General features: G+C 49.6%; 1 protein-coding gene and 2 long non-coding RNA genes across 3 annotated transcripts; 2 read left to right on the plus strand and 1 right to left on the minus strand.

Annotated features, from left to right (window-relative positions):
* The first annotated feature begins 294 nt into the window (after window positions 1-294).
* On the plus strand, window positions 295-5,496 carry LOC131921580 (uncharacterized). Its single transcript, XR_009382028.1, has 4 exons — window positions 295-386; window positions 4,436-4,474; window positions 4,539-4,692; window positions 5,207-5,496. It is a non-coding gene; the product is annotated as an uncharacterized LOC131921580 (long non-coding RNA).
* A 5,946-nt stretch (window positions 5,497-11,442) lies between these two features.
* Window positions 11,443-22,860, plus strand: Haus5 (HAUS augmin like complex subunit 5). The gene is made up of 19 exons (XM_059275290.1): window positions 11,443-11,845; window positions 12,505-12,567; window positions 12,665-12,697; window positions 12,824-12,848; window positions 14,312-14,417; window positions 14,498-14,657; window positions 16,755-16,824; window positions 16,915-16,997; window positions 17,479-17,536; window positions 17,698-17,822; window positions 17,983-18,046; window positions 18,126-18,256; window positions 18,459-18,621; window positions 19,203-19,283; window positions 19,360-19,505; window positions 19,821-19,932; window positions 20,017-20,149; window positions 22,269-22,401; window positions 22,509-22,860. The coding sequence occupies exons 1-19, from the start codon at window positions 11,748-11,750 to the stop codon at window positions 22,624-22,626; spliced, it is 1,902 nt and encodes a 633-aa protein (XP_059131273.1). The 5' UTR covers window positions 11,443-11,747; the 3' UTR covers window positions 22,627-22,860.
* Window positions 16,149-26,113, minus strand: LOC131921599 (uncharacterized). The gene is made up of 3 exons (XR_009382033.1): window positions 25,886-26,113; window positions 23,349-23,522; window positions 16,149-18,635 (listed from the first exon to the last, which is right to left on the minus strand). It is a non-coding gene; the product is annotated as an uncharacterized LOC131921599 (long non-coding RNA).
* Between the last annotated feature and the right edge of the window lie 88 nt (window positions 26,114-26,201).

A 26,201-nucleotide genomic window follows, 5' to 3' on the forward strand; every position in this document is an offset into this window, starting at 1 on the left:
TGTGTGTGTGTGTGTGTGTGTGTGTGTGTGTGTGTGTGTGTGTGTGTAGGAATACACACACACAGGCACCCTCAAGCATACTTAATGCAGCCTGAGACCCTGAGGCCCACATCATTCTTGCTTCAAACGTCATTTCTAAGCTTCAAGGTGCCCAGAAGGAACCTGTAAATAAGCAAGGAACTTGAAGAGAAAGTCTATTTACAGACCTATTTTCAAGGTGGAACCCAGAATTCTCAGGCTGACCAATAAGTAGCCAGGACTGAACTTCCATTATAGCAAGCATCCAATAGAAGTAGAAATCGGCCTGGGATTTCTTGTTGCCATAGAAATCTCTATTGAGTTGCTTGCAGCTAAGAGCTTTCCTGGGCCAGGGATGTCAGCTCCAGGTACTTACTGGGAATTTTTGAAGGTGGTAACGAGTAGGCCAGGGAGAAACAGGGGAGAAAATGGAGGCAGACAGGGTATCCTGAGGCAGTGGAGAGAGTGTTGTTCACAGGGAGAAAAGGGTCGCTGCAGGGAAGCTCTTCTAAAAGGACCAGGAAGGAGTTCAAAATGAGGGGAAGGCTGCTGGAGAACTTAGGAGCACTGGCTGCTCTCCCAGAGGACCAGGATTCTACTCCCAGCACCCCATGGCAGCTCACAGCCATCAGTCACTGCAGTCAGGTGCTCAGATGTACCTGCAGACCAAACACCCATCACATAAAATAAGACCTAAAATTTTTGAAAGGTTAGGGAAAATGTGTTAGTTAGAAATGGGGAGTAGCTTTATCAGAAGACTTAAAAGAGGGTATAAGCAGACATGGGGGTGTTAGAGTTTATAGAAAGGATTAAAGGAGTCATGTGATGAGCTAGGGGAGGGTTTTATGGGTAAACAGCTAAGGACCACAGAGGATTTGTAGGAGGAAGAGGTAGGGGATCTTTGAGAGAACTGTCTGTGGCCCAGTGTTTTAGAGGGGAGTGGAGAATTTCTAATGAAGGTTTTACAAAAGTGATCTTGAGTCGTATTTGGTTTTGTTTTCTGTTTCATGCCTGTGTGTAAGTGAGAGTGGTACACACACACACACACACACACACACACACACACGTATGCGCACTCATGTGGAAACTGGAGGAAGACATTAGATGTCTTCCTGTGTGGCTCTCCGTCTTATTCAGGGTCTCTCACTGAACCAGAAGTTTGCCAATTTGGCTAGGCTAGCTGGCCAATGAGCTCCCGGGATCCACTTGTCTTCACCTCCCTCTCCCACCCATGCTGGGGTCACAAGCACCTGCAGGATTTGAACTCAGTTCCTCACAATTACACAGCAATGCCCTTACATATTGAACCATCTCCCCAGCCGTGTGTGTGTGTGTGTGTGTGTGTGTGTGTGTGTGTGTGTGTGTGTGCGCTCTCTCTCTCTCTCTCTCTCTCCCCTCACCCCCTCCCTCACCCCCTGTTAGCATTTAAGTATTACCTAACCAGCACCTTGGGGACCTGGCCAATAAGCAGGCAGTACTTTGGCCTACTCAGGATCCTGACAACATCATCCCGCATAGCTCAGCTCATTTGTGCATTTGCTAAGTCCCCTCTAAGAGCAAACCTCTCCCCTTTTTCTCTCTCTCTTCCTCTCTCTTCCCACGAGGTAGCATCTGTACCCCCTTTTCTTCCCCCTTTCCCATCTCTTCTTCTCTTCCTCTCCTCCTTCCTCTTCTCTCAGCTCTTGTCCCCCTCACCACCACCCCAATAAACTTCCCATGTGAGCGCTGCCGCATGGTATGTGTGACTTTCAGCTGAGCCCCTTGGCCCCAACCCGCCAAGGCTGCCGTTTTTAAATTATAACATCCACTCTCTTTCTCCTTCCCTTTCTGAGACACAGTCTTACTGTATATCCCTGGCTGGAACCCCAAGAGATCCACCTATTTCTGCCTCCTGAGTGCTGGGATGAAAGACATGTGTTACCATGCTCAAGGAGTGTTAGCATTTAAGCATCTGTACTGCCCTCAGAGTCCTGACAGGATATATCCTCAGCTGCAGCCACTAAGAGCAGCCCTGTGCGTATACAAAAGGCAGGCCTTGCCCACCTCCGTCTCTGTCTCTTTCTTCACTCTCCTCCCCAGGGACCAGGGACCGGTCTCTGCCCGCTTCTCTCCACTTCTCTCCCTTCCCCTCAGTAAACCTCCCACATGGGCCCTGTTGTATGGTGTGACTCCTTCTTGCCGTTGGTGCTGTGACTCGGATGGGCTCTCCCAGCAGTCTGAGACGTGCGGGGACCCTGGAACCTGGGCCGCCTGCGACAGCCCTACTTTCCCACCTAACGGATCGCTAGGACTCTCCACCCAACACCCATGACTGTTTTTGTGAGCTCAAGGGAGTCAACTTGGATCTACCTCGAACAACATCTTGCCAGGTCCAAGCGATGCCACATGGTTCCACAGAGCCTGGACAGTGAAGTGAAACAGCCAGCTACCCCAGGATGTGGCCAGCACCTTAGTTTTCTCAAGTCCCCAAAGATGATTGACGCCCCTCAGGCCAGCAGGAAGCAGTCTCCAGAACACAGTGCCCTCATCCCCGCCTCACCTGCTAACCCTTTCTAACTCCTCACCTTTTTATGATGAACAAAAGGGAGGAATGTAGCCCAGGCGGCAGTGGCGCAGGCCTTTAATCCCAGCACTCGAGAGGCAGAGGCAGGCGGATCTTTGTGAGTTCGAGGCCAGCCTGGTCTACAAATCGAGTTCCAGGAAAGGCACAAAGCTACACAGAGAAACCTTGTCTTGAAAAACCAAAAAAAAGGGGGTGGGGGTGGAGGGGGAATGTTAGCATTCAGACATCTGTACTGGCCTGCCCTTAGGGTCCTGACAGGATATACCTCACCGCCCCCTGTGCACGAATGTGCACATTCGCTACTTTCCTTATAAAAGGCGAGCCCATCTCCTGTCTCTCTCTTCTTTCTCTTCCTTCCTTCTCGTCCCCAGGGACCGGTCTCTGCCCCCTTCTCTGCCCCTTCTCTCCCCTCCCCTCAATAAACCTCCCACGTGGGCCCTGTTGTGTGGTGTGACTCCTTCACGTCATTTTAAAAATACAACAAAGTCTTATTTTTAGAGGGGCAAAATAGAAGCTTGGGGGTTGCTGACAGTGTGGGAAATAAAGTGTTATAAGGCCAGTTGATGTTTTAGACAGAAAAGTCATAGAGTCAAGGATGTAGGAGACGGTAGATGGGACAAAGAGTGAACCACTGAAGCAGTTATAAAGGGGGAAACAGAGAGAGGGGGAGTTTGGGGGCACAGGAGGGAGGCTACATGCCAAGAGAGATTACAGAGTGTGGAAGGTGGGGAGTTCTGATGGACAGGAAATTATGGCGAGTGATAAAGATCAGCCGGGACATCCTGGGAGTTGGAGCCAGTGAAAATATTCAAGGAAATCAGTGAAGATGTTAGAGGAGCCAAATAGAAACGTGTGTGGGTGAAAAAGAGAAGTACCAGAAGCTGGAGAGATGGCTCACTCTTCTGGAGGACCACACGTCAGGTGGCTCACAACTGTGAGAGCCAAAGTTACATTTTAAGTTGTAACCCCGGTGCCCAATGAAACAAAAATGTCTCTGATCTGTAAGCCGTTTGCCTAAGGACAGTTTCTGAAATGCTGGAGGCTGTTGTTTATAGGACATAACAAGCCACATGTTTTCACTCCCCTAAACAAGTCTGTTTGACCCATCTGCACCGGATGTGCTTGACCACATGTGGGCAGAGGTTCACAGGATGGAGGTACATCAGGATGTATGCTTGCCCCTGATTGGACCCGATGGGAAATTCAATGGATTATTGGTGTTCCTTCTTAAGCCTCTGCAAACTGTGATTCTGGGCCATTTCCTGGGAACCTGGGTCTGGACCTGGCCAGAGCCCATCCACCTGGCCAGTATTTAATTAAAGCTTGCTTCAAAGTTGGCTTCAGATGCCCTTGGACTCAGATGATTGTGAGCTGCCACGTGAGTGCTGGGAATCAAACCAGGGTCCTCTGGGAGAGCAGCCAGTGCTCTGACCACTGCGCCATCTCTCTGTAAGGGCTACAGTTAACCTGTCAGCACCACTTGTCAGCACAAGAACAGATAACTTCCTGGCATGCTGGGGGCTGTTGTTGATGTAAGATAACAAATCATGAGTTTTCACATTAGTAAACAAGGTTGGTTGCTCCAACTACACAGGATGTGCTTGATCACATGTTAGGTGGGAGATCCGTAGGCAGGAAGTACATCAGGATGTATGCTTGCCCCTAATTGAACAACAGTGGGAAGTACATAGCCTTGTGGGTTTTTCCTTTATGAGCGACCGATTAACCTAATTCCGCACCATTCTCTGGGAATCCCAGGTATAGACTAGCCAGTGTCCATCTTCCTGGACAGTACTTAATAAAGCTTGCTCTAACTGGATAATCATTTGGTGTCTTTCTCCTTGCGCTTTTCAGGTTTACCACTCTCCAGCCCCCAAATCTTTTCTTAGAGAGGTAAGTAAGAATGAATGGCAAATTCAAAACCCGTGCTCAGACCTGAGGCCCTCTCTGTCTCCAGGTGTTTGAACTTATGCCTGCCAAGAAGATAGCCAGAGTGATGAGGAAAGTAGGGCTCGAAGCATCCAGGATACCCGGAGTACCACCACCCAGTTGTGTTGGCCCTCTGCTGCTTCCCTCCAATGGGCTTCTTTGCCTTATTCTTCTCTCACAAGGTGGCAATCTATACCAACCCTTCATCCCTCTCCATCCTGACTCCCCCTGCTTCCTAGATTCAGATCCCACACCCCATGTTGGGTCCTTTCAGCTCCCCACTTCACCCTCTATTTCAGAACCCTTTAAAAAAAAGATTTAGCTGGGTGGTGGTAGCGCACACCTTTAATCCCAGCACTCGGGAGGCAGAGGCAGGTGAACCTCTGTGAGTTTCAGGACAGCCAGGACTGTTAAACAGAGAAACCCTGTCTCGGGAAAAAAAAAATGTATCATGTGCATTATGTGTTTGTTTGTACATGTGAATGTTTAGCACCTTTGGAATCCAGAAGAAGGTGTCAGATCCCTTGGAGCTGGAGGTTCAGGTAGCTGTGAGCACCTGACATGGGTGCTGGGAACTGAACTCAGGACTTCTGTCAGAGCATTTGGGCTCTTAAACACCAAGCCATCTCTCCAGCCCCTGTCTGAGAATCCTTTAAAGCTCATCTTTCCCCTTTTTCCCTTTCCCCCGGAACTCAGACAAAAGTCTACAAGGAAGAGAACGAACATGAAAAAGCACAAGTTGCCTCGGATCGCACCCTCATTTTGGCCTTGACCTCCATCATTGTAGGAATCTTCATTCTTCTCCTCTTTTTTTACCGATTCTTCTTCATTTAACCTGTCACAGCACACGGACAAACCATCGGACACGTACAACCACGCCACTTAACCTTTGCGCAGCTTTAGACTCACCAGGACACCTTCTCTTTAATGTCTGGAGCGCACAGCTGTTTGAGATCAGAAATAAAAACAACAGCAATGATATCGTACTGTCCCTGGAGTTTGCACACTGCACTGCCCAGCACTTCAGATGTCAGACGCCAACTGGACATCCTCAAACTGCATTCAATTCTGACACTCTTTACCTGCAACACACAAGTCTTTGTGGCCTCTGCTATGCCAGATGGAGAGCCACGCCTGGGCTGGAGGGCGTGGGCGGGCATCAGGACACCCAGTGGAGGAGCTCTGGTCCTGGGTTTGGTGGTGTGACCAACAGGTACTGCTCTTGGAGCTGCCTTTTTTTTTTTTCCTTTGATTGCAAATTTAACTGTCAGGAAAATAAGGCCTTTCCCCTTGAGGCAACTCACAGGCCCTGGGTCACGTTTGTTTGTTTGTTTGTTTTGTTTTGTTTTTCAAGACAGGATTTCTCTGTGTAACAGACCTGGCTGTTCTGAACTCTCTCTTTGTAGACCAGGCTGGCCTTGAACTCACAGAGATCCACCTGCCTCTGGGATGAAAGACATGTGCCACCACACCCAGCCCTGGGTCACTTTTGGTTTAGTGCGTATATGAGCCACATTTCCTTACATCTTTACATGTATGTGTTTTTACTGATGCCGAAGAATTTTACTATTTTGGGGGGGAGGAGATTGGTTCTTCCAGACAAGGTTTCTCTATATAGCTCTGACTGTATGTAGACCAGGCTGGCTTTGAACTCAGAGATCCGCCTGCTTCTGCCTCCTGAGTGCTGGGATTAAAGGAGAATATTACTTTTACCTTGTTAGATTCTGGATCTTTTGATTTCTATAAATATTCTTGAACTTCTTGCTGGAGAACAGTTCAGCCTGATGCCTCCAGGTCTTGTCTCTAGTCCTTTCCAGTCAGCTTTATTATTTAATTATTTATTATTATTTATGAGAATTATTTCATCAAGGACTAATCTTACCCAGCGCTCTGTTAAATCTCAAGCCCAGGACAAATGGCTGAGGTCCCTATTTAACATACCAAATTGGACCTGGCGGTGAGGTTCTCCCAGCATCCCTCAGTCCCTAGCTGTTACAGGGTATGGCTGGTATACTCCACCCTCTATCCCAACTCTCCAGCCCAGGGGCTGCCCTTCCCCCAGAGGCTCTTCCGTATATAGTCCAGACATTTTGGTTACCTGCCCCATTTTGTACCTTTGGTCCTCCTGGCTGCTGCACCTGGGTCCCTCTCTCCCCTTCCCCCTCCCTCTCCCCACATGCCCCTGTGGGCAGATTTTTCTTTCTGCTGCCAGCTCACAAAAGAATGACACGGAGACTTATTATTAATCATGAAAGCTCAGCTTTAGCTTAGGCTTGTTCCTAACTAGTTCTTACGACTTAAATTAGCCCATATCTTTCAATCTATGTTCTTTTCCGTGGCTCAGTTACCTTTACTCTGCCCATCCTGCTTCCTCTCCACGTGTCTGGCAACTCTGCTGTCTTCTCCCAGAGCTCTCTGTCCAGAAGCCCCGCCTGTACCTCCTGCCTTAGCTATTGGCTGTTCAGCTCTTTATTAAGCTAATCACAGTGACACATCTTCACACAGTGGAAAGGAATATTCCACAACATGGCCCAGCTCAAGGTCATGTCCACTCTGGACTCTCCCAGATGTCCCCTGCCTCTGACTATGTTCTCACTTTATCTATAATAAACTGTCCTCCACCACACCTAGGAGCAGTCATGATCTTTCCTTTGTATTTCTTTTTTTCATTCACCTCTACTCAGTGCCCACTGGAGAAGGAGTTTTTCCCACTTTGGCTGGTAGAACCTCTTAGCCCTCCATGGACTTGAGATAGTTCCAGACTGATCCCTCACCCTGGGTGTTTTCAGTCTTTTGCTCTTTGCTCTTTGGGGAGGCCCGACACCCAGCTCCCAAGTAAATCACACATGGAGGCTTCTTCTTAATTATAAATGCCCAGACTTAGCTTAGCTTTTTTCTAGCCAGCTTTTCTTAAATTATCCCATCTACCTTTTGCCTCTGGGCTTTTTTGTTGTCTTCTGTATATCTTACTTTCACTCTTACTCCATGGCTGGCTGGGTGGCTGGGTGGCTGGGTGGCTGGTCCCCAGCATCCTCCTCTCCTTGTTCTCTTGCTCTTTCTTCTTTTCCTCCCATATTTCTCCTTCTCTCTATTCTCTCTGCCTGCCAGCCCCGCCTATCCTTTCTCCTGCCTCACTATTGGCTGTTCAGCTCTTTATTAGACTATCAGGTGTCTTAGACAGGCAAAGTAACACAGCTTCACAGAGTTAAACAAATGCAACATAAAAGAATGCAACACATCTTTGCATCATTAAAACAAATTTTCCACAGCATAAACAAATGTAACACATCTTTAAAGAGTATTCCACAACACCTGGGCTGGCTTCCTCATGTGTATCCTGTGTCAGCATGCACTCCTCTCACGGCAGATCCTCTGCAGACTTCTGGGTTCTCTCCCTGTCTTGTGTTCTTTTGTCTTATGAATTCTAGCTGCCTTAGCTAGAATTCTCTGCAGCCCTAGCTCTTTATCCTCAGCTTGGCAGAGACTGTGGGCTCTGCTGTGTTCCCTCCTGGAGGGGGGTGTTGATTTGAAGAAAAATGGTCCCCAAAGGGAGTGGCACTATTAGGTGGTGTGACCTTGTTGGAGTAGGTGTGGTCTTTTTGGAGGAAGTGTGTCACTGTGGGGGTGGGTACCTATGCTCAAGCTACTCCCAGTAAGACAGACCACTTCCTGTTGCCTGCAAGATGTAGGACTCTCAGCTACTTCTCCAGCATCATGTCCCACCATGATGATAATGGACTGAACCTCTGAACTATAAGCCACCACCCTAATTAAATGTTTTCCTTTATAAGAGTTGCCGTGATCCTGGTGTCTCTTCACAGCAATAGAAACCCTAAGATGGGGGCTGTGGGCTCTGCTGCATTCCCTCCTCACACAAACACTTGGGGTCTCCTTCCAGGCAGTAAACTAGGATAATTTTAGAGCTCATCTACTCTCCTTTCTCTTGTACATTACTGCTGTAGGATAATCCTCTTGTATACTGTAAAGATTTGTTGCTCAAATTGGTTTAATAAAATGCTGATTGGCCAGTAGCCAGGCAGGAAGTATAGGCAGGACAACCAAACTAAGAATGCTGGGAAGAGGAAGGGTGGAGTCAGGAGTCACCAGCCAGATGCAGAGGAAGCAAGATGAGAAGAATGTCATACTGGGAAGTTACCAAGCCATGTGGCTAAACATAGATAAGAATTATGGGTTAATTTAAGTGTAAGAGCTAGTTAGTAATAAGCCTGAGCTACTGGCTGAGCATTTATAAGTAATATTAAGCCTCAGAGTCAATTATTTAAGAAATAGCTGCTGGGTACTTGGGAAGAGGCAGGTGGGAGAGAAACTTCCACCTATACATTACTGCCCTTCCTTGTCTGCTATCCAGTGTTTCAAGGCAATTGTTCTATGGTGTATGTGTGGGGGTGTAGTAGAGAAACTGCCAACATGACCACTTCATAATACAGTTGAGGTTTTTATTGTAGATATGAGGGAGAGAACAGCCAGAGGCATCTGGTAGAGTCCAGAGCAGAGAGAGAAAGAAGTAAACTCAACATGGCCAGCAGACTGGACTGCCCGGGGCTAGGGAAACAGGAGAGTGGGAGAGAATCATGAAGATAGCGAGACAGCAAGAAGTAGAGAATGGAGCATAGTGAGAGAGAGAGAAAGAATTGGAGCAAGTGCATATGGGAGAGTAAATGGACAGCAAGAGACACAAAGAAAAAGAGAGTAAGTGGGAGTTAGAGAAAGAACAGTGAGAATAGCAGGGTTATAGGGAGAATAAGTAGCTGGAGGAGGGAAGCCTGTGAGCTGGAGGGAGCTTACAGTAGGGAGGAGGTAAGAAGGCTAAGATTCTAGCATGGGCTTTGAAATGTGTAACAGATGCTTGTGATACTGAGGGAGCCTGGAGGCCAGCATAGGCTTTGATAAGCAGCCACAGGTATGTGCCAATGGAGCCATATATCCCTCTGCAAGGAGGTAAGGGAAATGACTCCTTTTGGCAGATGGGAACCAGTTTCATAAGTTCCTGAGGCTGGCTTCTATCTAACTGCCAGAAATCCTCCTATAGTCCAGTTTGAGCTCACTTCTGGATATTTGGACAGTCTGAGACTTAACACATATATTTTGTCCCATTGAAGAAAAGAGTGTTGGGGGCTGGATGTGGTGGGACACACCTTGATCCTATTGATCTGATAGCAGAGGCAGTTGGATGTCTGTGAGTTCAAAGCCAACCTGGTCTACATAGTTCCAGGCCAGCCATAGTGAAACTCTGTGTCTGAAAGTGTACAGTTAAGCAGGGCAGTAGTGGCACACGCCTTTAATCCCAGGCTTTGAGGCAGAGGCAGGCAAATCTCTGTGAGGTCGAGGCCAACTTGGTCTACAAAGCAAGTTCCAGATCAACCATGGCTACACAGAGAAACCATGTCTCAAAAACAAAAACAAACAAACAAACAAAAGCCAGGTAGTGCACACCTTTAGCCCCAGCACTCTGAAGGCAGAGGTGGGAGGATCTTTGTGAGTTCAAGGCCAGCATGGTCCACAAAGTGAGTTCCAGGACAGCCAGGGCTACATAGAGAAATCCTGTCTTGAAATCCACCCCCCCCCCCGCCCCAAAAGTGTACAGTTAAAAACTTTGGACAATATAATCTGGTTCCTATTCCTCCATCTTAGCTAGAAGTGGAAGTGGCCATTAATTTCATCAGTCTTTACTAGCTGATTTAAACTGGTTTCTCTCATGAACTTCTATTTAGGTGATTTATGAAATGTTTAAAAACTTGTATCAAGGCTGGGCGGTGGTGGCACACATCTTTAATCCCAGAACTGGGGAGGCAGAGGCAGGTGGATCTCTGTGAGTTCGAGGCCAGCCTGGTCTACCAAGTGAGTTCCAGGAAAGGCGCAAAACTACACAGAGAAACCCTGTCTCGAAAGAAAGAAAAGAAAGGAAGGAAGGAAGGAAGGAAGAAAAAGAAAAAGAAAGAAAGAAAGAAAGAAAGAAAGAAAAGAAAGAAAGAAAGAAAGAAAGAAAGAAAGAAAGAAAGAAAGAAAGAAAGAAAGAAAGAAAGAAAGAAAGAAAGAAAGAAAGAAAGAAAGAAAGAAAAAGAAAAAGAACGAACACTGGCTCCTCTTCCAGAGAATCCCGATTTGATTCCCCTAACCCACTTGGCAGCACACAACCATCTCTTAACTCCAATTTCACGGAATCTGATGCCCTCTTCTGGCCTACGCAAGTACTGCATGCAGGCAAAACACCAATACTCATAAAATATAACAAACATATCTTAAAGTATATGTAAAAGTAAGTTAAATTAAAAGTTAATAAAATAAGCAATAAGTCCATTGTCTTTCCTCATTTGGTTCTCAGTGAATGAAAATGAAAACATGGCCGCTCCTGGGTATGGTTGAGAAGAGTTTTATTACAGATAAGAGGGAGAGAACAGCCAGAAGAGACATCTAGAAGAGTTCTGACTGAACATGGCCAGCAAAATAGACTGGGCCATGAGAGGAGAGAGAGGGGAGGAGGAGAGCGAGAGAAGAAGAGAAGAGAGGAAAGAGGGGTCCAAAAGGACCCAGAGAGCGCATGGAAACCAAGACGGCGAGTACCCCAAATGGCTGAGTTAGGGAGAAGGGAAGTGAAACTCAGGGGCTGGAGAGGTCTAGGGTAGGGGACGGGATATGCCAGCCAGGATGACTCTGTAGCGGGTACTTGTGAGTAGAGACTGAGAGAGCCTAGAGGCTAGCATAGATCCTGGCATGATAATAAGCGCCACAGGCATAGGTTAATGGAAGAGCCATACGTCCCTTTTTGCCAAAGATTAGGAGAATGACTCCTTTTAGCAAGTAGGAGCTACCTTTTTCAGTCCCCGAGGGAATGCGGGCTTTTGTCTACACGCCAGACTTTGAGAGAAGGGAATTCTTGGAACCCGACACTCATCCTCTTCGCGTGCAGGTCCATTTTTCAAGAAAGTAAAGTGAAGCCTTCAGGACCTTTTGCCTCTTACAGTGAGTGACAGAAGAAAAGAGAGCAAGCGGGCGCCTGCACCTCAACCCGTCCTTTTCATTTTCGCTCACTGGAAGCCGCACTCGAGCTTGAAGAGCCGCTATGAAAAGCCGCCTTTGCTCCAAGACCTGGAAGCAAGGACCAGCAGCCGGCTCGGCAACGGTGACGCCTCAGCGTCGCGCTCGTGACGTCACACGTGGGCGCCATAATTGAAGAGAGTGCGGGAAGCTGCGACTGCCGCTGAGCTCTCTGACAGCCATGGAACTAACGCAGAAAGCGCGGGAACTTAGTTGCTGGGCTGCAGAAAAGATGGAGGTGCCCCAAGCGGCCCGCCCCCCGGAGTCGACGCTGCGCAGGTGAGGCCGCTCCTGGAGTAAGGACTCCACAACCTGGAGTTAGCCTCCAGGAGTGAGATCCCCAGCCCTCGTCGAGGGTGAGACAGCACCCCACCCAGAGTGGTCTCTCCAAAACAAGAATCCTGGAGTTGAGTGAGGAGCCCGGGTGGTGATGCCTGGGACGCCGTTCAAAGCAGGACCCCTGACACCTGTCATCATAGTCCAAGCGTTAGTGGAGCCCCTCTCCACCCACAGTGTGAAAATAGGACCTGCAGAGAAAGGCGGCCCCTGCAACACCTCCCCTTTGCCACTCTCCCCTAAGCGAAGATGACACTAGGTGGCTAGCAATAGCCGTCCTATTGGGGACCGAATCAGTAGGAACAATGACCATGACCCTGTTAGGAAAGATCATTTCCTGAGTGTAGACCTCTTACACCCACCCCTATAAGTGACTACAGCTAACCCTCTCCTAGAAGAAAGAGAACCCCATTGTGGAATGAGAATCCCCTCACACTTAGTGAGAAGCCGACCCTCTCAGTGACACCCCCACCCCAGGAGCACTGGCCTCTCTTCCCAGAAGTGGGAACTCTTGGGACTTTCCACCACCATACCTGTGGGAATGGTGGAGGCTCCTCCTCCTGGGTGATACCCCAAGCATAACTTCTGCTGTATCTCTGCAGGCTGTGTCTGGGTCAGGGGGCTGACATCTGGGCCTACATCGTGCAGCATGTGCATAGTCAAAGGTAAACCAAGCTAGTGCGGGGGGGGGGGGGGGCAGGGAGGGGGAAAGGCATGGGCAAGGCCCTCAGCAACTCCTCACCCTCCGTCTTTCCAATGCAGGAGTATCAAGACGATCCGGGGAAACCTCCTCTGGTAACTGCTTCTCAAAGTCATCCCTAACTGTCTTCCCCAATCCTGTCGCCATGCTCATCCACAGCCTCTGCTTCCTGCCTTCTTCCCTGACAGCCCGACCATCTAACTCTGCTCTCATTTCTTTAGGTACGGCCATCAGGACAATCCAAAGGTGAGAAGCCGTGCTGTAAGATTCTCTTTCAACCAGAAAAGAGCTTGCAACTATTTTGCTCTAGGCTGGATTTGTCAGGGACACTGTGTCACAGAACAGCCCAGATCTTTGTGCTCCCAGAGGCTGTAGTCCAGGGGGAGCCAGGCACAAGCTGAGTAGGGTAGGGAGCAACGGAACATAGACATGGGGCACGAGTGTTGGCAAGAGGAGGGCACTGAGCTGAGACCCCGTAGCCTCGCCTCAGCACTCAGGAGAAGGCAGAAGGATCACCGTGAGCCTAAGGCCAGCCTGGGCTACACAGTGAGACCCTGTAAAAGTAAATAAATAATAAATAAATAAGCTGCTAAGAGGAGATGGAGTGTTGTGGAATATTAATTTAAGATGTGTTATATTTGTTTATGCTGTGAAATATTTATTTAATGATGCAAAGATGGCCAGGTGGTGGTGGCACACGCCTTTCCCAGCACTTGGGAGGCAGAGGCAGGCGGATCTCTGTGAGTCTGAGGCTAGCCTGGTCTACAAAGTGAGTTCTAGGACAGGCTCCAAAGCTATACAGAGAAACTCTCTCTAAAAAAAAAAAAAAAAAAGATGCAAAGATGTGTTACATTTGTTTGATTAAATAAAATTAACCTGCAGTCAGGAGGTTGATAGCTACTTGCTATTCAGCCTCTCTGAGCAAGCAGAATTTTACCTCAACCTTTGAATCCTGAGTTCTGTAGAGGAATAGAAGAGATCTAGATAAGATCCCTTTAGTGGCCGTGATGGAGCCGGTGCCTGAGGGGACAGAATTCCCACCTGGCTACGGCTGCACTGGCCAAACTGCTGCGGGGTTGCAACTGCCCGATTAGGACCCCAGTTGCTTAAGGGGCAGCTACTGAATTTAATGAAAAACAGCACTGGAGAAAGGATAGCTTTGGGAGCCGCTAAGGGACACAGGAAGAGGTCAAGACTAGGAGGACACTAGAGAGGTTGGCTCAACAGTTAAAGGGACCCCAGTTCAGATCCAGCATCCAGAGCAGATAGCTAACAACCAACTGTGATTTCAGTTCTAGAGGATTCAACACCTGGCCTCCACTGGCACCTGTATGCATGTGATGCACACACACACACACACACACACACACACACACATTTTTTTAAAGACTAAGACAGAAGCTTGGTGTGGTGGTACTTGCCTTTTATCTCAGCACTTGGAGGCTGAAGCAGGACTGTGAGGTTTAACTGAGCTAGTTACATAGCAAAACCCTGTCTCAATAAAAATAAAAAATAAGAAAAGGCCTCTGACAGAGATGTGGGAGTCACCACACAGAAAACCAAGAAGATGGTGAGGTAATCCCAGGAGGGAGAGAGCCAGATAGACTCTCCCAGGAGCTGATCCTAATGCCACCCAGAAGGGGGTCCAGCCAGGCTGAGCCTCAGTGAGTCCAAGCATTAGCCTTCTGACACTGTACTGATCCCATCAGGTCCGTCAGAAGTTGGAGTTGGAAGCCACTGTGGCCCGCCTGCGTGCAGAGATCCAAGGGCTAGACCAGAGTCTGGAGCTGATGGATCAAGAGACTGAAGCTCAGGGTGACTCGTGGGGCCAGCCCAATGGTCAATGAAACCCCAGATGAGGGAGGTGCTGACAGTCACCCTTGTTCTTCCCACAGACATGGCCATGGCACAGACACTGCAGAGCCTGAAAGACACCCAGCATCGAACTCTTCTCCTCCAGGCCCAAGCCAGGGCTGTACGAAGACAGCAACGTGGACTGCAAGATCCCATGCAGAGGCTGCAGAATCAGCTCAGGCGCCTGCAGGACATGCAGAGGTGGGGTCCAGCCTCCCCAGGGAGGTTAGACATTCTCCTCAGAGACCCCGGTGCTCTGCCTGGTCCCTTCCTGCTTCCAGCTGTAACGTAAGGGCCATCAGGACAAGGAGTTCTATTATCTTGGGCACCCGGATTTATGGTGCCAACTAGTTATCTAGGCCACTGGCTTTGAGGGAACAACCGAATACACAGACTAGGTCCCACCCTCCTGTAGCTGATGGCCTCCTGCATAGAAGGCAGATGGTAACCAATGAAATATCTCATAGTTTCAGGTAGATCCCTCAGGAGATAAATTCTGGGAAGGATCGTATGATGAAGGGGGAGGAGTCTCCATAGCAAGCTTAGAGGCCAGACCTCAGCTTAGGAATGGCCAGCTAGCCTATACCTAGCTGGCCAGGGGGACGTATGAGGAGGCCGAGTGGGAGAGGTGGGCAAAGCCATGGGGGCACTGCCGTTTCTCTCTGAAACACCAGATGCCCTGGCTTGGCTACTTAGAACTGCATGATCTTCAGCGAAGTATTCTTTGTGCCTCTGTTCCTAAGATCTATGGAATGGTGCTAATGTTCAGCCTCTCTAGTTAGTATAAGAATTAGGTGAATCAGATTCATGGAAAGTGCTCAGATGTCTGCCAGCTGTTCTGAGTGTGATAGAAAAGTGTCATGACACTCCTTAGGTCTCATGGGGGTATTTTGTTTTTTTTAAGAGTACATGTTTTTGTTTTTCTTTTATGTATGTGGGTGTTTTGCTGGCATGTATGTCTGTGCACCATGCGTATGCCTGATGCCCTCAGAAGCCAGAAGAGGGCATTGGCTCCCCTGGAACTGAAAGCTGCCACATGGGTGCTGGGAATCAAACCCAAGTCCTCTGGAAGAGTAGAAGGCCTTACCTCTGACCCATCTCTTCCTCCCATGTAGCTTTTTGCTGTAGTGGTACTCAGCATTAAACCTCAGGCCTCACATGTCCTAAACAAGTGCTTTACTACTGAGCCACACCCCTTACATTTTGTTTGTTTGTTTTTTGTTTTAGACAGGGTCTATGTAGACCAGGCTGGCCCCAAAGTGACAATGAACCGTTTGCCTCTGTCTCCCGAGTGCTGGGATTAAAGGTGTGCACCACCACGCCCACCCCTTGCCCTTTTGCTTGTTTGAAGATATATTGATTGTTTTTGCTTATGTGTATGTGTGTGCCTGTGCGAGTTTCTGTGCACCACATGCATGCTGGTGCCCATGGAAGCCAGAAGGCATGAGATCCCCTGGAGCTGGAGTTACAGGCAGTTGTGAACCACTGAATATGAGTGCTGGGAACCAAACCCAGGTCCTGTGCAAGAGCAATATGTGTTCTTAATCACAGAGCCATCTCTCCGAGCCCCAACTTGCCTTTTTTTTACTTTGTATAAAATTTGAGACAAAGTCTTACTAAGTTACCTAGACTGGCCTTCAATTTGCTTGTAATCACAGCAGCTGTGCTGGCCTCCCACGGTACTGTGTAGCCCAAGGAGCTGGAGAGATGTCTCAGCGGTTAAGAGCACTGCTTGCTCTTTCAGAGGACCTGGGTTCAATTCCCAGCACCCACTGGCAGCTCACCGTGTAGCCCAGGTTGACTTCAGACTTTCAGTGATCTTCCTGTCTCAACTGCCTGAGTGCTGGAATCCAGTGTTTCTCAACCTGTGGGTCGCAACTCCCCTGCGCTGGCAGACCCTTTCACGGCGGTCACCTCTTAGGACAATTGGAAAACACAGATATTTACATTGATTCATAACAGTAGCAAAATGACAGTTATGAAGTAGCAACAAAATATTTTATGGTGGGGGGGGAGTCAGCACAACATGAGGAACTGTATTAAAAGGTCACAGCACTAGGAAGGTTGAGAACCACTGGCTAGAATCTCAGGCATGAGCCACTGTGCCTGACTTTCCCCGGATTTTAATAGGGTTGCTGACCACTGTCAGAACAGAGAGGACAGGAAGAGGTGGGCTGTAGACCGATGAGGAGTCTAATGTCGGAGATGACAGTAGCCAAGAGACAGCCCATGAGGGCCACAGGGGGAGGGGCACATCTGCTCCCTAGATCCCCTTTCCAGTTACACTCTTCCTTCCAGGAAAGCCAAAGTGGATGTGACCTTTGGACCTCTGGTGTCAGCAGCCCCAGCCCTAGAGCCTGAGGTGTTGGTGAGAGTCCTGGTCTGTGCAGGGGCTATGAGGAGTCAGAGATCAAGCAGAGGCCTGGAACCCACTTATGCCCCATCCTCCTCCCCCTAGCGTGATGTCCGGACAGCCTGCTCCCTTCGGACTCAGTTCCTGCAGAACCTTCTCATTCCTCAGGCCAGGGGAAGCAGCATCCCGTGAGTGTTCACAGGCTCCAGGACTCTGGGAAGGCCCTGGGCGTGAGGGGCAGGAGATGGCTCGTTTATAAATTACTCAAGACTGGATTTCTGGGTTATGTCCTGTGTGAGCTCCAAGGGTGGGATGAGGAAGACGCAGACCCACCGTGGGCAGCAACAGCCAGGTGATCAGGGCTGTTTGAGGTAGGAGGTCTGCGGCTCTAGGACCCAGAGGAGGCCCTTACCCAGCTGGGGGTGGGGAGGGGAGGGGCTCTGGTGAGGAGACTTAATTAGGGTGAAGGATCAAGAACTAACAGAACTTGTAATGGCTCCCAGGACAGCAAGTTCAGATAATGGGGGAACTCAAGCCTAATAAGCACATATGGACTCAATTTCCTTATCCGTCCAGGGGAGATAATGATAGCTCCTACTTACATGTAGTGGTGATAGAGGGTAACTGATGTATCCTACAACATCCTTGTCCCCTCACCCAAATCCACAGAAGCCCTCGTGAGGACCACTTCGGAAGTTCCCATCAGCAGTGGCTAAGCTCAGTTGAGGTAAGAGGGCAGGGCTCTCAGGGAAGGGTACTTCCTCCTGCTCCATGAGGAAATTTCCAGTTGCCAACCCCCAATTGTCTAGCCATAAGTCATCTCCCTGGAGCCCTGGCTTGCATCCCAGCGCCACCATCCCTCCCTGATTTCCCCCTTGTCCCTACCAGACACTGCTGACAAACCACCCTGCCGGCCACATCCTGGCTGCCTTGACGTACCTGGCTGCAGAGCGGGAGACAGAGCTCTGGTCCCAGTGTGGTGGGGATGGGCTCAAAGAAGAGGTGATGTCCAGGTGGGCGGTGAAGGTTGTTATAGCTAGGAGCAGGCAGCAGCCTGCCATTGGGGTGGGACTGAATGCCAGCCTATAGCAGGGGAGGAGAAGACTGATACTATGACACTCATCGAGACAAAAATAAAGGGCTCTTCCCTCAGCTGTTCTGTCCCCGCCCCAGGCCCCAGGCACCAGACCCATCAAACTCCATCCAGGCCCTGCCATCCTCCGTTCATCTCATCCAGGTAACCCTGAGACACTTTCCTAAGACCCACTGAACGCCTCTGCCCATGGACCATGCCCACACAGCCTTTGTACCCCCAGGAAGGCTGGCAGGCTGTAGGTACACTAGTTACCCAGAGGAGTGCCCTCCTGGGTGAGCGACAAGTCCTGACTGGCCACCTCCAGAGCCTAGTGGAGGAGGTGGAGAGGCACGCTCTGGGATCCAGTGAGAGGTAAAGAGGCCCCCTCAGCAGTGGCCCTCTCCCAGGAGGCTGGGGATACTGGATGTTGTCCACCCTGGGGCCCCCCTCATTTCCTCCCCTTCCTGGTACTTGTTTCTTGTGTTTGGGGTTCCTCGTGCCTCCCTGAAGATCTCATCTCCCCAGTGTGGCTGCCAGTCTCCTTGCTTTCTTTCAATTTCTCACCACGCCCCAGGAAAATGCTGCTGCTGGGACTTAGGTGCAGTGGCCTGTGGGCAGAGCTCAAAGCTCTTCATGCCCAGAGCCAGGAACTGGGGGACGCGGTTGGGCACCGGCAACTTATGCTTCGGGAGCTGCTGGCCAAGCAGCAGCGGATCCTGCAGTGGCGTCAGCTGGTGGTGAGATACTGGGCCTGTAGCAGGGTCAGAGTGGAGGTGTAAGGCCTAGAGCACAAGAACTGGGCCTCCAGAGCTCAGTGCTAAGAGTTCTGGCTGCACTGGTTGGTGCACGCCAGAGGCAGAGGCAGAGGATCTCTGTGAGTTTGAGGCCAGCCTGGTCTACAGAGCTACTTCTAGGACAGCCAAGGCTACACAAAGAAACCCTATCTTGAAAAAAAGAATACTAGATGTTCTTCCAGAGAACCTGGGTTCAATGCCTACATGGCAGCTCATAATTGGGACTTCAGTTCTAAGGGATCCGATTCCCTCTTTCTACCTCTGTGGGTATCAAGTATGCATGTAATTCATAGACATCCATATAGGCTAAACACCCATACACATAAAGTAAAAATAAATAAATCTAAAAAAATTTAAGGGGTAGGGAGGGGAGGGATGAACAAACAAACTGGGCCTCTATGTGGGGAGGGACCCAGGGTGAAACTCCCATGAAGAAGCAGGACCTGCACCTTGTAAGAAGGGGTGGGCTGCCCCGGGCAGTGGGAAGAACAGGAAGCTAGTGTCATGGGCCTCCTAATTCCCAGGAGGAGACCCAGGAACAGATCCGCCTGGTCATCAAGGGAAACTCAGTCATCAAGACCCGTCTGAGCAGGGGCCCAGAGGAGGTAAGGTGAATGTTGGGCAAGGCTTGGTTAGGGAGGGTGAGCCCAGGCCACCCCATCCACCCTCTCCGTCCCACAGGTGCTGACCCTGATTCAGCAGAAGGTTGTTCCCACCTCAGAAGCGGTGGCACCACAGAGCCAGGAACTGCTCCGCTGCTTGAAGGAAGAAGCCCAACACCTGCCCCACATTCTTCTGGGTCCCCTGCTGTGGTACCATGCCAAAGGGTGAGGCTGGGCCAGCCCTGTCTTCCCCGATGAAACACCATTCACCTGAGTAACTCTAAGGCTAGGTTCAGGTAGGGGGGAGCCACACTCTCAGAAAATAAAGGTGATCAAGAAGACAGCTGACATCCACTTTGGGCCTCCACACACATGCACGTGCACACAAAAGCAGCCCAGGGTCCCCAGACTCTCAAAACTAACCCCGTATCATCAGCTACAGTCTGGTCTCCCAGTCCTTAGCCCCACCTCCAAGTCCCTTTCTCCCCAGAGCTTCTAGAAATCAGGCTGTTCTATTAGTGTTCTAATTGCTACCCGCAGGCTGAAGCCGCTATCCAGGATCCTACCATCCATCCATCAGCTGCACCCCACTACCCCAAGGAGTTCCAGCCTCATCTCGCTGAGCCATACCTTGGGGCTGCCTGTAGGGAAAGTGAGTGCCCATGCCCTGTGACCTGTCTGCCCATTCCAATCCCAAACTCTATGGCCAAGATAACCATCTTTCCCCTGCCCCCAGGCACCCGAGCTACTCCTTCCAAAGGCTGTCTCTGTCTGCCAAGACCTTCTGTTTCTCCAAGACCAGTTGGGTCTCCGAAGAGGAAATCTCCTTCACGTGAAGACCAGTATGCCCCTGGGACCATCCACCCAGGGTACGTTGGCTTTTCAGATCCAGCACCTTCCGTTTGCACCACCACAGGCTTCCTGAAGTGCTAAGAACCCCACACCATGGTGTGCTGGAAACACACTTGCTTGTTTCCACTGCACAGCAAGCTCTTGGCTCTGGTCGGTGCTGTTCTCCCCAGTTACAGAGCAGGGAGCTCAGGTGCACGAGGCTCAGTAGCCCGGCCACATGGTAGAATGAAGGTTGGTTGGTTTGCTGTTATTTTTTTGGTGTGTATCTCACCGTGTAGCCCAGGTTGGCATTCAAACTTAAGATCCTCTTGCCTCTTCCTCCTAAGGAAGGCCTGTACCACCACTCCCAGCAAGAGCTTGGATATGAACCTAGATAGTCAGATGTGGAGCTAACTAAAAAGCTATACAACCTGTCCATTTGCCAAGTTCCTTTTAGTGTGTGTGTGTGCCATGTTTGTGAAGGTCAGAGGACAACTTGTTGGAGTCTGTTCTCTCTGTCCACCATGTGGGTCCCAGGGGTCAAGCTCAGGAAGTCAAGCTTGGCAGCAAACACCTTTACCTGCTGAGCCACCTTGATGGCCCAGAGTGTATTCTGTTGTTGTTGTTTCTTGAGACAGGGTAAGTAGCCTAAGCTGGCCTCAGAAAAACAATCTGTTCCCTTAACTGCCCAAATGCTGGCATGATAGCCCTGCACCACGACCCCTGGCCTCACGGTTATCTTGAACTCCTAATATACCTGTAACAACTCTTAGGTCCCTCTACTCTAAAGAATAATTGTGTCCCCTTCCTTCCTGGCTTCCTCCCCTCTCTAATTGATCCCTGCCCTCTTCATCTGGCAGAAATCAGGCTTAGTTCCCCTGGCTCCCTAACCCCCATGTCAACTCATCAGCAAGCCCTCAGAGTCCCAACTCCAGGCTTCATTATGAGCCCTGCCACACTAGCCCACGACTCAGGAATTCTCAGAGACAGCAGGCCTAGACAAAGAGCATGTAAGAGTCACGGTGGGTGGGCTGGAGAGATGGCTCAGAGGTTAAGAGTACTGACTGCTCTTCCAGAGGTCCTGAGTTCAAGTCCCAGCAGCCACATGGTGGCTCACAACCATCTGTGATGAGATCTGGTGCCCTCTTCTGGTCATACATGCTGTATACATAGTAAATAAATCTTTAAAAAAAATTTAAAAAAAAAAAAAAAAAAAAAAAAAAGAGTCACGGTGGGTGTCACAGACAGGGAATGCAGTGACCATAATGCTTTCTGCATTTCAGTGGGGTTCTGCTCTGGTACGTGGAGAGGGACTAGGCCCATTCACCATCTGCAAGAGTGAAAGGTTGGAGCAGGGTGAAAGGGCCTTGGGATAAAGGATGCTAGGAAGGATAAGGATGTTTCCCAAAGGGGAAGATGGTGAGTTGAAGACAGTGCTGGGGAGTGGACTGCTTGCCTAGCATGCATACAGCCCATAACCGCACTGCATAAAAGGAGGCGTGGTGGTGGGGAATGGTGGCGCACACCTTTAATCCCTGTACTGGGGAGGCAGAGACAGGAGGATCTCTGTGTGAGATAGTGAGTTCCAAGCCAGCCAGGCCTACATAGTGTAGAAAGACCTGTCTCTAAAAAACGGTGGTGGCTAGAGAGATGGTTTAGTGGTCAAGAGCACTTGTTCTCACAGGGGACCTGGTGCAGTCCCAGCACCCACATGGCAGCTCACAACCATCTGTAACTTCAGCCAGGGCCACATAGAGAAAGAACAGAAGGAGAAGCAAAGAAAAAGTATGGGCCCTGGAGTTAGGGCACGTTTTCCCCAGAAGGGAACAGGAACCACATAATGCAGACTGTCACAAACTGAGCCGAGGAGCCTGGACTCTGCCTGGAGGGCACTGGGGAGCCTGGAAGCAGACTTCTGAGGAGGAGAGGGAGACACTCAGGAAGAAGCTTCTGGTTAACTGGAGGGTGAGCAGAATGGAAGAGTAAGGCCTGGAGCCTAGGAAAGAGGCCACAGAGAGGAGAAAGAAACTGAGGCAGCTGAGTGTGTGTCAGAGACTCGTGGGCCATAGAGTAGAAGGCAGGAAAGTCTAGGTTGAAGCCTTGAAGGTGGGGACCCTGGAGACAGGGCATGAGCTGCCTCCCCACTGTAACCTCCAGAGCTGCTGCAGATCCAGGCGTCCCAAGAAAAGGAGCAGAACGAGGCCATGGGGCAGGCCCTGAAGAAGCTGGAGGACCTGATGGAACAGGCACTGGAGCAGATCCCCAAGCTGCAAGTGTTCGTGGGGGACTGGTGAGATGGGGCTTTGAGCACGGGGAACTGATGCTTCACAGCCAGAGCTACCATGATGGGAGGGTCTGGAGGACGGGGCTTTCCTCAGACACCGCTCCTTTCCTCAGGTGGGAGCAGCCAGGCCAAGCCGCCCTCTCTGGGGAGCTCTGCCAGGGCCTGTCCCTGCCCCAGTGGCAGCTGCGCTGGGCCCAGGCCCGGGGAGCACTGCAGCAGCCATACAAATGAAGAGGAGGCCAGGAGCAGTCAAGAATTGCAATTTAGCCTGGTGGTATGAGCCTGTTGTCTGCTCGGGAGGCCGAGGAGCCCAGGAAAGGACTCCCGTTGATTTCTACGCCAGCCTCGGCTACGCAGCAATTTCCAAGACAGCCTAGGCTACATAGTGAGAGATCCTATTTCAAAAATAAATAGTATTTAACCCCCAGACTTCACCTCCCTCAATAAAGCATTTGAAAGAAAGTATTGCCCGCTTCTGTCAGCTTTGTCCTGGCACAGACCTTCAGTTCCTTCTGGCTGCCATTCTGTGGCTCTTCCCAGTTCCCTCCATGCCCTTCCATTCAAGCCAAGAGAAAGGGGTTTTTGGACCGTACATCTTAGAGTGGCTGCTTCACTTTCCCCCTCAGCAGATTAAATCAAATGAACCAAAGCCCCTGCCTTCAGGGACCTAGTGGCCTAGGAGAGGGAGCTAGCCAGCTGGCACAGCGGAACCTAACTGCCATGGAGACATGGCAGGGTAAGGGGGTTGGAGGGAGACTTCCAGGGCAGAGCTTTGCTGGAAAGGTGAATCAGAAAGGCTGCAGGTGGCTGTAGCAGCATGGTGCCTTGCCAGAATAGAGCCCTCTGCAGTGCGAGAGATGAGTGTCCTCTAGGGTTCTGTTTTGATCGGCTATAAACATAGCCCAGGCTGGCCTTCAACTCAGGAGCCTCCTGCCTCTACCACTCGCACGCACCTCAGTGTTTGTACTACCAGGTTGTCTCAATTCCTTTTCTAAACGCTGTGACAACCCAAGAGAGGCTCGTTCCAGCTCCTTGAGAGGCTCCTGTGCGTCCTGGGAGGGAAGGCCTGGCCGCTGAAGTAACTCGGACTGGAGCTGAAGGAGCTGCTTGTTCGTATCACGATGGAGCTAGAGACAGAATATTGAGTAGAATCAGAGAGGAATACAAAAGGCTTGCTGCCAGCAACCCACTCCTTCTAGCCAGGTCCTATATCCCAAAGGTTCACTAACTTCACAAAACAGCACCAACACTTGGGGACCAAATATTCAAACACGAACCTGTATGGGCCATTTCAGATTCAGACTCCAACATGGTTCAGACTCCAACACGGGTTTTACAGTTAGTACAGTTTTTCTTTTTTATGTTTAATTTTTTTTTTTTGTTTTTTTTGTTTTTGTTTTTGTTGTTTTTGTTTTTCGAGACAGGGTTTCTCTGTGTAGCTTTGCGCCTTTCCTGGAACTCACTTGGTAGCCCAGGCTGGCCTCGAACTCACAGAGATCTGCCTGGCTCTGCCTCCCGAGTGCTGGGATTAAAGGCGTGCGCCACCACCGCCCGGCTTCTTTTTTATGTTTAAATCCGAGCTATTCGTAGTTTATCTGAGAAGAATGATCTGTTGTCGTCTTACTTTACACATATCCCTACTTTGGAGGAGGGGCAGTAAAATGACTCACTGGGTAAGGGCACTGGTCTCCAAACCTGATGACCTGAGTTCAATCCCTGGGACCTAATTACATAGCGGGAGGAGAGATCAGCTCCTGCAAGTTGTCTCCTGTCCACCATGTGCGCTATGGTATGCACATGGACACACACAATTAAGTGTTATTTAAATGTTTCACAAAAGGATACAATGTAATTGCCTTACAACATTGTATTTGCATTAGAAATGCAACTTAATTTTCCTAAAACATTCCTTGTAAATGACAACATTGTAGCCGGTGGTGGTAGCAAACACCTTTAATCCCAAGCAGAGGCAGACAGATCTCTGTGAGTTCGAGGCCAGTCTGGTCTGCAGAGCGAGTTACACAGAGAAACCCTGTCTCAAAAAAACAAAACAAAAAAAATATAGTCACATGAACAATCTTGGCGCCCAGATTGTGGTTTCAAGGCGCCATTTCTGACTAAAAGGACTCAGGAATCCTGGGGAAATGACTGATTCTAGGCCTGGGGAAAGAAGTATGCAAAATGTAGAGGAATTATTTTGTGCCAGAAAGCAAGGAAGTCCTTCAGGACAACTGGCCAAGAGAGGCCTATGGTGCTCTCACAAGTCAAAGATGAAGAAAGAAAAACCACCCAGTGAGGTGGTACGCTGTGCTCCCATCACTGGGAAGGTAGAGACAACAGATGTTGGGTTTGATGTGGAGTACACAGTGAGACTCCAACCCCCCCCCCCACATACACACCTATAAAAAGTAGCACGACTCCCTGTTTCTGTAAGACTGTGCCCAACTTTTTAAAATGATGGGACAGGATTTGGCATCACCAAGGGCAACCTACCATCACGAGCTTCTAAAAGGTACAACCAGATACAGTGGGTTACAGTACAATGGCACTATGAAGTATTCTGGCCTTCCCGCCACCATCTGAGGCTCGGTTCCACACCTGTGGTCTCTATCTGTACTCAACAGACAGAGGCAGGAGGACTGCTGTGATTTGTGGTCAGCATGGTGAGTTCCAGGCCAGCCAAAACTACCCAGCAAGATGTCTCCAAACACCAAAAAATTAAAATATAAAATTATGACCTAAAGCATAAATTTTCATGAGTCTATATTGACAAAATGATTGAATAAATGGGTGACAATAGAGAAATCTTCCACTGAAATTTGTAATATTTATGTACATATTCCTTCAAGGAGGTGTAGCAAAGTCACATGAAGTGGCACACACAGTTCCTGCATTCAGAAGGCTGAGACAAGAGGATGCTAACCTGGGACTACATAGAGACCCTGCATCAAAAAGAAGTGACATGTAATTCCCTATTCCTCAAGGCTGCACTTGATGGTGTCTTCCTTCTAGAGTACAGAAAAGCACTTTTTAAAGGAAATCTATAGTGGAAACGCTCAATATGACCTCGTCCAAGCGACAGGTGATAACCATATGTATAATTTGTATTCTTGGGCTCTGAGAAGAAAACCACTTTACCCTCTGTGGCTTTTTTCCCAGAGAGCATGACCAGAATAACGACGAGGGAAAAAACATCAAATCCCAAATGAAGAGCACGCTACAAAACACCTAACAGCATTCCTCAAACGTGTCACAGGGAAGAAGAGCCCAATAGAAACCCAACAACTAAATGGAACGGGAATGTGGCATCCTGGTGAGATGCTGGAACAGAACAGGGACATTAGGTAGAACCAAAGGAAACTGGAATGACCCATGAGCCTTAATTCATGAAAATGTCAGCGGGCTTGGAGGAGCAGTCAGGAGACAGAAGCGGCTAACAAACAAAAAACTTCAATTCTCTCTAGATACCTCTAGCATAAAAGGTGCGTACCTACAATTCCAGCACTTGGAAGGCTGAAGCAGGAATTCCTAATAGTTCGAGGACAACCTAGGCTACCAAGTGAGTTCCATGCCTGGGCTCAAGAGCCAGACCCTGTCTCAAAAACCAAACCAAACCAAACCCCAAAAGGAAAACATGAAGCCAGTCCGTAAAAAAATAATAACGAACTGACGCCTGGCAGAGCGTCAGGAGACGGACTTGGAGGTGTTTACAAACTTCTGGAAGGGCCTCGGAACTTCCACAGCGGGGCGGGTCTAATTGACGTTCTTCGCTCTCATTCGCCTACCTTCCCCGTGGGGGCGTGGCC

This window comes from Peromyscus eremicus, chromosome 1, assembly GCF_949786415.1.
Source record: "Peromyscus eremicus chromosome 1, PerEre_H2_v1, whole genome shotgun sequence".
NCBI lineage: Eukaryota > Metazoa > Chordata > Mammalia > Rodentia > Cricetidae > Peromyscus > Peromyscus eremicus.